This window comes from Ostreococcus tauri (assembly GCF_000214015.3).
Source record: "Ostreococcus tauri WGS project CAID00000000 data, contig chromosome 06, whole genome shotgun sequence".
NCBI classification, from domain to species: domain Eukaryota; kingdom Viridiplantae; phylum Chlorophyta; class Mamiellophyceae; order Mamiellales; family Bathycoccaceae; genus Ostreococcus; species Ostreococcus tauri.
This window is the reverse complement of record NC_014431.2, coordinates 589743-601383: the sequence shown is the minus strand read 5'-3', so window position 1 is coordinate 601383 and position 11641 is coordinate 589743. Positions and strand designations below refer to the sequence as shown.

Here is an 11641-nt window from a genome sequence, read left to right as displayed (position 1 = left end):
CGCGGCGCGCCCACCCCCCCCTCATCCATCGCGCGCGGCGCATCCGCGCGCTGCGCCGCGCCGCGCGACCGCGCGCCGCGTCGACCGCGCGCGAGGGCGCGCGCGAGACCTCGCGGGAGCATCGCGCGCGCGTCGACGCGTGAACGAGCGTCGGCGTCGACGCGCGGTCGTCGTCGCCGCGCGCGCGACCGCACCCGTCGACGGGTCACGTGATGGTCTTCAACGCCGTGGAGTACGCGTATTCGATCGACACCGGGCGTGAGACCGCAGTCGTAAATGGTCGTGACGGTGTAGGGTTTAGCGTGGTGCAGGGTGCAGGCGCGACGCGGTGTCGCGATCGGCGGCGGCGACGAGAGTCCGCGCGCGCGGCGTCCGCGATCATGGGGGGCGGGAACGCGCAGAAGAGCGCGATGGCGCGAAAAAAGGCGCAGGAGAAGCTCGCGGCCAAAGGCGCGGGGTCGCAGCTCGCGACGAACGCGAAGGCGATGACGCAGATGTGCATGGTGTGCCGAACATCCTTCCTGTGCACGCTCGCGCCGGCCAAGCTGAAGGAACACTCGGATAATAAACACCCGAAACAGACGTTTGAACAGTGCTTTCCGAACGTGACGCTGTGAGAGGTGGAGGGGAGATGGTGACGCCGCGCGAAGAGGGCGCGCGGACGTAGGCGTTGTAAAGACGACCCTTCTCTGATTCATGTACACGCGACGCACGACTTGGTCGAGGTCGAGATCACGTTTGGCATCGACGACGACGAACGCTCGGTAATGACGCCGAGTCGTCGGTGCGGTCGACGACGTCGACGCAGAAGAGCGAACTGTGCTCGCGAGCTATCTCGCGAAGCGTGCGCACCACTGTCTCCGAGTCTTTGCTGAGTTGGATCGTGCTCCACGGTTTGTCGAAAGTCCCGAGACCTTCCTTCTCCGCGTGCACTTCGCAAATGCCTTTTTCGACGGACGCTCGGACGTGGCTCTCTACGAAGTGATCGAAGTAATCGACGACGTCAAGTAACTCGTAGAGCTCCATAACTTGCCGCGGAGGAATACCCATGTTAACGAGCTGCTGCGGCGTGTACTCGTGGATACCTGCCGGAGCTGTGGCTAGCTCCGCTCGCATTGCTTTGATATCTTCAAAACGTTCCTTCATCGCCGGCGTTGTCAAAGCTTTGTCGCATAACGTGGACCACACGCCGTCCTCCAGGAGCACGCGAGCGGCTTCATCCTTCTTGCGTGGATCATCCGACATCCTCAAACGCTTCTTCGTGTACGATTGAACGACGTTGGTCAACATGAATGGGCTCTGTGCGCACGCGTCGCACTCGAGCGCGAGCCACAGCGCGGTCTCGTATCGTCCCAGTTCGGCCTGCGTCACCGCTTCCCTGTTGCACCACGTCCCGTAATCCATCCACGCACCGAAAATCGTCTTCATGCGGTCGAGCACGACTCCTACACTCGGAGTACATCGGTCCCCACAATCTTTCGCGCGCGGCATCGGCGTCGTCAAGCCGCGTAGGACGCGTTTTGAAAAGTGCGTCGTCCCGGAGTGGTTCGCGTCCACGTCCACGTCCCACGACCCGTTGCGCACGTTCGTCATCGTCGCGATTCGCGGATCCTCCGTGTCCCCGGAACCTTCCTCGCGTGCTTGGACGTTCGCGGGCATCTTCAGCTCGTCGAGCTTCGCGTAAAAGACGCGCTCGGGCGGAATGTCACCGAGCCGCACGCCGTTCAGAATGGTGCCCAAAGCCTTGACCGCGGCGTCGCCGGTGACGACGCCGGGAGCGAAGCCGGGAACGCGCGCGCTCGCGCGCTTGTTGGGTTGGTAGTTTTTCGACTTCTTGTAGTTTCCCATGTCGGTCGCGAGCGCGGGGACGCGCGGGACGAGCGCGCGCGCTGAGCTGTCACGCGCGTTTTTTTGAAAATACCGGTAACGGCCAACTCCGAGCGGTTTGAGTTTGAGTTTGAGTTTGAGTTTGAGTTTGAGTTTGAGTTTGAAATTCTATTGCAAATCGATGAACTGCGCTCAGACGACGTCGACGTATCGACCGTTGGCGACGTTATACTCGAGTTTGGGTTCACCAATGGATCCGGCCACCTTGTTTCTGACTTTTTGAACGTTAACGGTGACCTCGCGGAGGGAGCCAAGCTTTTCGTCGCGGTTACGGTGGACGACGATGCCGTTGTCGCACTTGTTGATGAAGTGCGCCGAGCCGGAAATGTCGTACAGACCGGGACACTCACCTTTCCAGTTGTGTAACTGACGAGGGTGCGCTACGAACCAGACGTGGACGTCGTAATGCTGGGCGAATCGTTTGATTCGCGTGAGCATTTGCGACACGTACTCGGTCTCTGTCTGCCCGGTGGGGCGCTTGTGATCGAGCTCGTTGTAGGGATCGATCAATAATCCACGAATGCCGTGCCGCAACACCGCGGCGCGAGCCAAGCCTAAGATCCAATCGACGCTCGGCAGCTCATCGTCCTCGTGGCGAATGAGGACGAAGTGTTCATTCAACCACTTCATGCCGGTACGCATCGAGTCGGGATTCATGCGAGGCGCTTTGGAGTACTTACCCTCGAACCAAGGTTCGCCGACGTATTTCTCCACCAACTTCCGAGCGTGCTCGTGTACTTTGTTCTCCAACGAGCACAGCGCAAACGACCAACCGTGCTGAACGGCCAAGTTGCACATCAACGCATCCACCCACTCAGATTTGCCGCTATTCGGCACGCCGGTTACAACTGTGAGTTCACCCGGGACGACGCGATAGTGGTTGTCGATGTTGCGCCAACCGGTAGACACACCTCGAAGTTCATTCGCGGTGGTCATGTTAAAGTACGACTCGATCTCCGGCGCGAACTCGGAGAACCGGAAAAGGCCTCGCAAAGGGAAGCCCTCCGCCGTACTCAAGCTCTCGCGAACAGTCTCCACACCCTCCTTTTGCAGCGCCTCGTTGGCGTCTTTGCAACCTTCCGGCCAGGTTACTCGCCAGCAACGCTCCTTACCAAGACGCCTCGCCAACTCTTCGGACAGGGCTCGACCGGGACCATCAGAATCCGTAGCGATGACGAACCGAGAGATCGTGTCGAGCTGCGCACGGCAGTTCCACAAGTATTCGTATTTTCTGTCATCTTCGGGCGACGGAAGCGCACCGTCCTTCACCTTACCCGGTGCGCCGTCGGGGACAGAAACCACGTTCCTGAACCCGGCCATCTCCAACGCGAGCTTATCCATCTCACCCTCGACGATAATCACTTCCTCTTCACCGGCGACATCGTCCAAACCATACAGGATCTTCTCCGCGCCCTTGACTTGCCAGAACGACTTATCCGGACCGCGATACTTGATGTTAATCAGCTCGCCATCGCGCATGTACGGGAAACATAAGGCGTCCACATAACCACTCGCGGGCGGCGAGTAGACGTTTTGCACCGCCAAGCCGTTGCGTTCGGCCACCTCGAGCGAGATGCCTCTCGACTTGAGGAACTCGGACCATTTCGTCGCAGCCGGAGTCATATTTCCCGGGCCGATGCGCTGTAAGTCAGCGGGATCGGGAAGTTTGGGCTTCGCCACGCGTCGATTCGATGCGGCGCCGTCGGCGCCCTTGGACGCGCGCTGTCTTCCCTCCTTGCTGGTGCCGCCGGTCCACTCGCAGTTTGCTCGATGACAGCACCACGCCGCGCTCTTCCCGTCGTCCTCGATGTGCACCGCGAGCGATCTCTCACCCGTGGAGCCGCCGTTACAGGTCGGACAAATGATGCGGTGCTGACCCGGGGTGTAGCTCTGAAGCACGATGCCCTGATCCATCAACGCGTCGCGAAGTCCGGGCGGTCCCGTGCTCTCCTGCGCCGCGTACTCGCCCTCGGCGTCCGGTCTCGATCTATGAACGACCGGTGCGGGCGTGCTGAAGTGTCCGGTCGCGGACGTCGTGTTCTCCGCGCTCGGCGCTCTCGGCGGTGACCGTCCTTGTTGAGGCGGCGATCTCGGAGTTTGCGTCCCGCCTTGCGGCGCTCTCTGTCGCTGCTGCGGAGGCGGCGCCGGCGTCCCTCTCAGTGGCGCCGGAGCCACGCCTCGCGGCGCCGACGACGGCGCCTGGTCCTGCCTCACTCCTCCCTGCGCCGGCATCCCTTGTCCTCGAAGCCACTGCACGTTCGTCCCCCCACTCTGCCCGTCCGCCCGCGGCGCCGCGCGTCCGTCCCGTCTTCGCCCGTCGCCTCCTCCCGCGCCATCATCCCGCCCACTTCCCGCCCATCCACTCGCCGCCGCGTGCGCCGCGCGCGTTCTCGAGGACCCACCGCATCTCTCGATCGCCCCGCGTCCCCCACCCGCGCGTTCGAGCGCCCGCGCGAGCGCGCGTCCGGTGCGCAGGGCAGCCATCGTCTCAGAATTCACCGAATCCCCCACGCGCGCGTGTATTCGCACCGCCGTCCGCCGCGCTCGGCGCGCGCCGCGTCGACGACGGACGCCCGACTGCGATCCACGCGCGTCGTCGCCGATCGTCGACGTTCGCATGAAACGTTCGCGCGCGTCGGCGCGTCGACGTGTGAAAATTCTTTCAATCGAATGTTCACACCGCGCGCGGGAAAATCTAAAGGTGCCGACGCCTTTGGAATTCCAAAGGCGCGCGACCTGTCGATGCCTTTGAATCCATTCCACGACGCGGCGTTTGCGTCGATCGCGCGCGTCCGAGACCGCGCCGCGCCTTACAGCGCCATGCGCGCGGCGACGACGCCGACGATCGCGCCGGAGACGACGCGCGGGGGCGGTGAGGCGGGACGCGCGCGAACGGGCGGGCGGGCGAGGCGACGGGACGCGATGATGATTTCGATGATTGCGAGCGCGAACGCCGCGCTCGTGGTCGACGCGAGGGACGCGCGCGCGGCGGGACAGCCCATCGATTGGCTCCTGAAGTCCGCCGTGGACGAAGACGTGGATCTGCTGGAGATCATCAAGGCGAGCGCGACGGGGGACGTCGAGGCGGGGAGCGAGACGTGGCGACGAGAGCGCGCGGGGACGAAAAAGATGGACGTCGAAGCGTCGAGCGAAGCGAAGGAACCGGTGGACGTGGGGGAGACGGCGACGAAGTTTGGGAAGTTGGGGGCGATTTTGTTGCTCGCGGACGTCGTGACGGCGGCGATCATGGGGAAATCAGTGCTCGGCGTCGCAAAGTCGCTCGAGCGAGAGATGGAGATGGACGAGGACGGAAACGTGGTCGAGGTGAAGAAGGAGGCTGTGCAGAGCGGTGATTGGAAGGACGCGATGGCAGATAAGCTCATGGCGAAGCTCAAGGAAAAGGCGGTGGACTCGAGCGAGGGCGGGGACGAGTCGTCGAAGGAGCGTTGAAGCAGTTGCTGACTATTTAATACAAGATACGTTCTCACTTCAAGCCGCGATGGATGCGATTCTCAACTGGGCCTCGTCGTAGTCATCGACAAACTCGACGCGTTCTTCGGGCGAGGGTGGTGACATCGAGTACGAGAGCACGAGCCCGGCTCGCGGGACTTGTAAGGCTCCGCTACTCGAACCAACGCACTTTCCCTTTGACCACAGCACGTATCCGCGAACGCGCTTGAATGGTAACTCATCAACCTTGTTGTAAAAGTTACGAACGATAATACTCGTTTGGCCGAACGCGAGTGGTCCCCAGTCCGTCGCTCGTCGAAGAAACCTTCGTCGCTTGATGTTCTGATACGTCACGCAGGCTTTGGTTTCGTCTAACCGCACATCCAACTTGAATGAATCCATCATCGGATTCGGCGTGAACCTCATGACGAACACCGTGACGAGAGAACGATTCATTGCGACGCCCTCTGGGTGATCTTCATCCTCGAGCGCGCTTCGAATGAAATTTTCCAAGGTTCGTTCGTTCTGCGTGGGTTGATACACCAAATCGTCCTTTCTTGGCACGTACGCATAGTCGTCCTCAGCGTCACGTCGAATGTTGGCGCGGTGCGCCCGTCGGTTCGATCCAGAGTGGATGCGCTCACCGCAGCATTCGCAGTAGGTCATGTGACGCGCGCTTCGAAAAGTGTGGGCGTTGACTTGTGTGGCAAGAAACCGAGGCGACAGCGTTGACTGGAAACGAGACGACAATCTCACTCGAGAAGGCGGAACGGCGTCATTCGCCCAAGGCGAGCCAATACGAGTATCATCGTTTCGAACCACTTCGACCTCGTCCACCACCGCGTTCGCCACCACGCCCGCCTCCTCCACCACCGATGCCTCTCTGTCTGTTTGCACGCTCGTTTGGTTTTTTGTTAGATCCCGACGACCCACCGCCGACGTTTTCGAACGAGAACCCGGGTGACATCAACTGTTTATCCATATCCGGCACGAGCGCCTCGCGAGTGACCACTTGCACGCCCTCGTGCGTCCACACACGGAACGAAGCGTTACCGTTGCAGCCGACGCCGATCCAACACAACCCAGCGATGGAGATGTCTCGCGTCGATTTCTGCCAGTCTTCACCGTAGACGTTCACCAAACGCGAGCCCCACTGACCGAACTGCTGCATGCGTTCTTGCCCAAGCGGAGGAGTCATCTTCGTCCCAGCGTGTTTCTCCAGGAAAGTGTCCGCCGCCTTGGCTGACGTCGAGTAGTGGGTCGGGACTTTGTTGGATGCCCACACCGTGAGGTACAGCGTGCGCTGCGGAGACTCCAACAGATCTATTCGCGCCAAAGCACCTATATGAATGGTTCCACCGACCTGGATACGGTACGTCCGAGGCGTTAAGCGCTTGTTCGGGAGCACCATCTTCATCTCTTCGCCCGTGAGCCGAGCCGACAGCTGGAACGGTTGCAACAACCCAGGAGTGTCGTACACGTCCGAGCCATTGGGGAGCAAGCTCGCGAGCTTGACCATGCCGAGCGTCGTCCCTGGGAGCGGACTCGCGATCGGACCACCGTCCTCTTCGCCCGGTCCACCGTATTTCGAGCTCAGTCGATTGATGAGTGAGCTCTTGCCAGCGTTTTGCGCCCCGACGACGTACACCTCCTTCCCTCTGTCGAGCATCTCCTCGAGTTGGTTCGCCAAGATTTCCATTCCCATTCCTGCCTTTGCGCTCACCAAGTGCACGCCCGAGCATCGTGAAAGGCCGAAATCTTTCGATCGCTGACGAACGAAGGAGGTTAAGCGCGTTCGCGTGCACTGCGCCGGCATTAAGTCCACTTTGTTCGCAACGAGCAGGACTTCCAGCACACCCTTTTGCACGTACGGTTCGATGACATCTACGGCGTCGACCGGAAACGAACCGTCGTAATCGATCAAGTCCACCATGAGTAAAACGACCGCGCTATTCTTTTCCCTCAGTCGATTAAACCTGTCCCCGATGACGCGCTCGAAGTCGAAAGACGGCAAAAGCGATTCCCCCGCCTCGTTCTTCACCCTACCGCTCGTTCGCAGCGCGAAACACCGCGCGCACACTATGACCGGCGGACCCTTCTTCTTCTTCTTCGCCCTTCGTTTCGTTCCCTCGTCGTCCTCGTCGAACAGCGCGTTGAACGCGTCCAATTTCGCCTCCGCGTCCTCCGCGTCGACCAAAGGCGCCAACTCGTACCCCGGAAGCGTCAGCGTCTCATCGATATCATCGTCGTCAAAATCATCATCGTCCGCATCGAACTCGAACCCACCCGCGTCGACGTCGAACGCCTCCTCGTCTTCCGCGTCCGCGTCCGCGTCCGCGTCCGCCGCCGCCAACATCTTCTTCGGCGTCACGTAAAACCCCGGCGCGTTCGCATCAACGTCTTGCAATCCCACCCCACATCCCGGGCACGCGCTCCCCCCCACCCCCGCGCTCGCCCGCGCGCGCGTTCGCGTCGTCGTCGTCGTCCGCGTCGTCGTCGTCATCCGTCCCGAGCCCAGCGCCGCCGACCTCGCCCCGACGCTCGCGCTCGCCCGTCCCCGAACCGACGCGCGCTCGTCCACCGTCCCGTCCCGAGCGTTCGCGCGAGCGCGCGCGCGAGCACACGCATCGCGCGTCGTCGTCTGCGTCGCCGTCGCCGTCGCCGTCGCCGTCGCGCGGCGTCGAATCATTCCACCGGTGCTCGAAAGGGACGCGACCGAAAGGCGTCGACCGGTGTTTTCCCACGCGCGACCGGTCGATGTACACCGATGCAGTGCGCGCGTCCCACGCCTCGCGCGTCGAATCATTCCACCGGTGCTCGAAAGGGACGCGACCGAAAGGCGTCGACCGGTGTTTTCCCACACGCGACCGGTCGACGTCGACCGATGCCTCGCGTCCCATCGACGTCATCGGTCGACGCGCGTCGTCGTCGTCGCGTCGTCGTCGCGTCGTCGAATGCGCGCGCGCGCGGCGGTGCGCGGGGCGAGCGTGCGCGCGCGCGCGTCGCGGGCGCGCGTCGAGGGTCGGACGCGCGCGCGACGGGAGGGTGGACGAGCGCACGCGGGCGTGCGCGCGAGAGCGAGTCGACGGGAAGTCATCGCGGGCACGGCGACGGCGATCGGGACCTCGGGAGCGGGATACGGACGAGGGGCGAGCGCGGCGATCGCGCCTGGGATGGGTGGGGTGAGAGCGAGCGACGCGCGGGCGATGTTGGACGCGCTGGAGGCGTTGACGCCGGGGACGCGGCTGGCGAACGGCGCGTTCGAGGTGACGTCGACGCGGCGAGTGATGCCGTACGACGTCGTGGCGGTGGAGCTGGAACACGTGAAGACTGGGGCGAAGCACTTACACGTGGGGGCGGACGATTCGAATAACAGTTTTAACGTTGCGTTCAGGACGACGCCTCGGGACTCCACGGGTGTCGCGCACGTGTTAGAGCACACGGTTTTGTGCGGGAGCGAAAAGTACCCGGTGAGAGATCCGTTCTTTAACATGCTTCGACGATCGTTGAGCACTTTTATGAACGCGATGACGGCGAGCGATTTCACGTGCTATCCGTTCTCCACGATGAACCGGGTAGACTATAAGAATTTGCTCGACGTCTACCTCGACGCCGCCTTCTTCCCGAAGATTGCGGAGATCGACTTCTCTCAAGAGGGGCATCGTTTCGAGTTCGCGAAGATGGAGGACCCGACAAGCGATTTAATTTACAAGGGGATCGTTTTCAACGAGATGAAGGGGGCGATGGGGTCGCAGAGCGCTCGGTACGGTCGCGCGCTCGGAGAGCACCTCTTCCCGACGTCGACGTACCACTGGAACAGCGGTGGTGATCCGATCAACATCCCGGATCTCACGTACGAGCAACTGAGAAACTTCCACGCGGTGCACTATCACCCGTCGAACTCCAAGTTTTACACGTACGGCGATTTCCCTCTCGAGGAGACACTTCAACAAATCGAAGACTCGGCTCTGAGCCGTTTCGACAAGTTCGACGTCAGCAAGCTCGTCGTGGAGGACGAAAAGCGATTCATCGCACCGAAGAGAGTCGAGGTGACCGTTCCCGCCGACGCCGTCGTCGCTGATAAGAACAAGCAGTCGATCATCTCCCTCGCGTGGCTCATGATAAACCAAATCAAAGAACCGGTCTCGCTCGACAACTTTGCGCTCGGCGTCGCCAGTGACTTGCTCACGAACGGGCCGCAATCGTACTTCTACGAAGCCCTACTCGAGCCCCGTCTCGGGAGCGCGTTCGCCTCGGGAACTGGCTACAACGGTTCTCGCCGCGAGACGTCCTTCGCGGTTGGTTTGAAGGACGTCGCGGAGTCGGATGTGAACAAGGTGGAAAAGATCATCGAAGAAGTTCTCGAGCGTATCGCGCGCGAGGGCTTCCCGCGAGAGCGGGTCGAGGCGGTGATGCATCAAATCGAGCTCGACTCGGCCGTGGTGACGACACAGTTCGGTCTTTACACAGGATTCGGCGCGTACTCGACGTGGGTGCACGACGGCGACGCCCTGAACGCGCTGCGCACCCCGGAGCTCGCTGCGAAGCTCAATTCTGCGCTCGATGCCGATCCGCAGTACTGGCAAAAATTGATCAAGAAGTGGTTCTTGGACAACAAGCATCGTCTCACCATCACCGCTCGCACCGACGAGGAGTACGACAAGAAGCTTGACGAGGCAGAGAAGAAGAAGCTTAAGCAAATCGAAAAGATGCTGAGCGATGAAGAAAAGCAGAAGATCGTTGCCAACGCGTTGCTCCTGAAGGATAATCAAGACAAGAAAGAGGACGTGTCCGTTTTGCCAACGCTTGTAGTGTCTGAAGCCGTAGAAAAGGATATCAAGCGCTGGGGGTCGAAGCATACGAAAATTGCCGACGGCGTCCCGCTTCAGTACGACGAGCAGCCGACGAATGGAGTCGTCTACTTCACCACGCACTTCGATCTTGATGGGCTTCCCGAACGTCTTGTTCCGTATTTAGATTTATTCACGGACTTTATGGATCAACTCGGCACGGAAAAGATGAAGTTCAAGGATTTGGCGGAAGAAATCAAGCTCCGTACAGGAGGTTTCTCGGTTGGATCCGTGTTTCGTCCCTCCGCGGATGGTACGAAGACGCAGCAACTGTCGCTCTCCATCAGCGGTCACGCGCTCGAACGTAACGTTGACGCTATGTTCGATATTCTAACCGATCTCACAGAATCGGTGAAGTGGCGCGGTGAAGAGGAACGCTTGAAGTTGTTACTTGCCCGACGCGCCACCGCGCTCGGGTCCTCCGTCGGTCAACAAGGGATGACGTACGCCAGAGCTCTCGCCGGGTCGCAAATCAACGCCGCGAGCGCGTTCGGTAACGAAACGGGCGGTATGCCGCACGTCGGCTTGGTTTCTCGTCTTTCAAAGGAGAACGCCACAGAGGAAGTTGAGAACGCACTGAGCGAAATCGCTGCCTATGCACTTCGACCGGAGCGCGTGCAGCGTTGCCGACTTGCGTGCCAAAAGGAGAGCTTCAACGCGGCTGAGCGCTCCTTCGCGCAGTACCTGAAGAGTATCAAACCCGTCGCCGTGGCACCGAGCGACAAGGATACCGTAGAGACGAAGCTCAAGTCGTTCAAGCCAGAGTTAAAGAAAGTCTTTGTCTCCGTCACGGGCCAGACGAACTACTGCTCCGCAGCGCTCCCAGCACTTCCGTACACCCACCCCGACGCTCCGGCGCTGTTCTTACTCGCTCAGGCTTTGAGCGCAGGATATCTTCACCGCGAAATTCGTGAAAAGGGCGGCGCGTACGGCGGTGGATGCGCTTCAGATCCGATGAACGCCCTGTTCACTTTCTTCTCGTACCGCGATCCGAACACGACGGAGACGCTGGACACGTTCGCCAAGTCCATCGACTGGGCCACGACCGAAGGCAACATCACGAAGAAGGAGCTCGAGGAGGCGCAACTTCGCGCGTTTAAGACGCTCGACGCCCCGCTCGCGCCCAGCGCTCGCGGGCAATCCTCCTTCGTTTCCGGCGTCACCGAAGCCGAGCGGCAACGCTTCCGCGACGGCTTGCTCTGCGCGTCTCCCGAGGATTTACGCCGCGCTGCGGCGCGCCACCTCGCCGGCGTCGAGCCCGCGATCGCTATCGTCGGTTCCGCCGAGAAGGCTCCGATGGGCGACGCGAAGTGGATCAACCTCGACGCCCAGGGCGCCCCGCGCGTCGCGTAGCAAACTCCATCACTGTAACCGAGCGTCAACATTTTCATTGGACCCGAACCTCGCGCTCGAACGAGCTCACAGACGTTCCGCACACGCGCGCGCGTTGATCC

General features: G+C 61.2%; 7 protein-coding genes across 7 annotated transcripts; 3 read left to right on the top strand and 4 right to left on the bottom strand.

The window, feature by feature from the left end:
- Positions 1-380: 380 nt before the first annotated feature.
- OT_ostta06g03500 (Zinc finger protein 706) lies at positions 381-617 on the top strand (the record flags this gene model as incomplete). The annotated part of the gene is made up of 1 exon (XM_022984076.1): positions 381-617. The coding sequence occupies one exon, from the start codon at positions 381-383 to the stop codon at positions 615-617; it is 237 nt and encodes a 78-aa protein (XP_022839271.1).
- A 115-nt stretch (positions 618-732) lies between these two features.
- OT_ostta06g03490 (unnamed product) lies at positions 733-1848 on the bottom strand (the record flags this gene model as incomplete). Its single annotated transcript, XM_022984075.1, has 1 exon — positions 733-1848. One exon carries the CDS (start codon positions 1846-1848, stop codon positions 733-735), a length of 1116 nt encoding a protein of 371 aa, XP_022839270.1.
- Positions 1849-2019: 171 nt separating this feature from the next.
- OT_ostta06g03480 (DNA helicase, DnaB-like, C-terminal) lies at positions 2020-4371 on the bottom strand (the record flags this gene model as incomplete). The annotated part of the gene is made up of 1 exon (XM_003079940.2): positions 2020-4371. One exon carries the CDS (start codon positions 4369-4371, stop codon positions 2020-2022), a length of 2352 nt encoding a protein of 783 aa, XP_003079988.2.
- A 438-nt stretch (positions 4372-4809) lies between these two features.
- OT_ostta06g03470 (unnamed product) lies at positions 4810-5337 on the top strand (the record flags this gene model as incomplete). The annotated part of the gene is made up of 1 exon (XM_003079939.2): positions 4810-5337. The coding sequence occupies one exon, from the start codon at positions 4810-4812 to the stop codon at positions 5335-5337; it is 528 nt and encodes a 175-aa protein (XP_003079987.2).
- Positions 5338-5376: 39 nt separating this feature from the next.
- OT_ostta06g03465 (hypothetical protein) lies at positions 5377-6003 on the bottom strand (the record flags this gene model as incomplete). The annotated part of the gene is made up of 1 exon (XM_003079938.2): positions 5377-6003. The coding sequence occupies one exon, from the start codon at positions 6001-6003 to the stop codon at positions 5377-5379; it is 627 nt and encodes a 208-aa protein (XP_003079986.2).
- Positions 6004-6142: 139 nt separating this feature from the next.
- On the bottom strand, positions 6143-8026 carry OT_ostta06g03460 (P-loop containing nucleoside triphosphate hydrolase; the record flags this gene model as incomplete). The annotated part of the gene is made up of 1 exon (XM_022984073.1): positions 6143-8026. One exon carries the CDS (start codon positions 8024-8026, stop codon positions 6143-6145), a length of 1884 nt encoding a protein of 627 aa, XP_022839269.1.
- A 484-nt stretch (positions 8027-8510) lies between these two features.
- OT_ostta06g03450 (Metalloenzyme, LuxS/M16 peptidase-like) lies at positions 8511-11540 on the top strand (the record flags this gene model as incomplete). Its single annotated transcript, XM_022984072.1, has 1 exon — positions 8511-11540. One exon carries the CDS (start codon positions 8511-8513, stop codon positions 11538-11540), a length of 3030 nt encoding a protein of 1009 aa, XP_022839268.1.
- Positions 11541-11641: the final 101 nt, after the last annotated feature.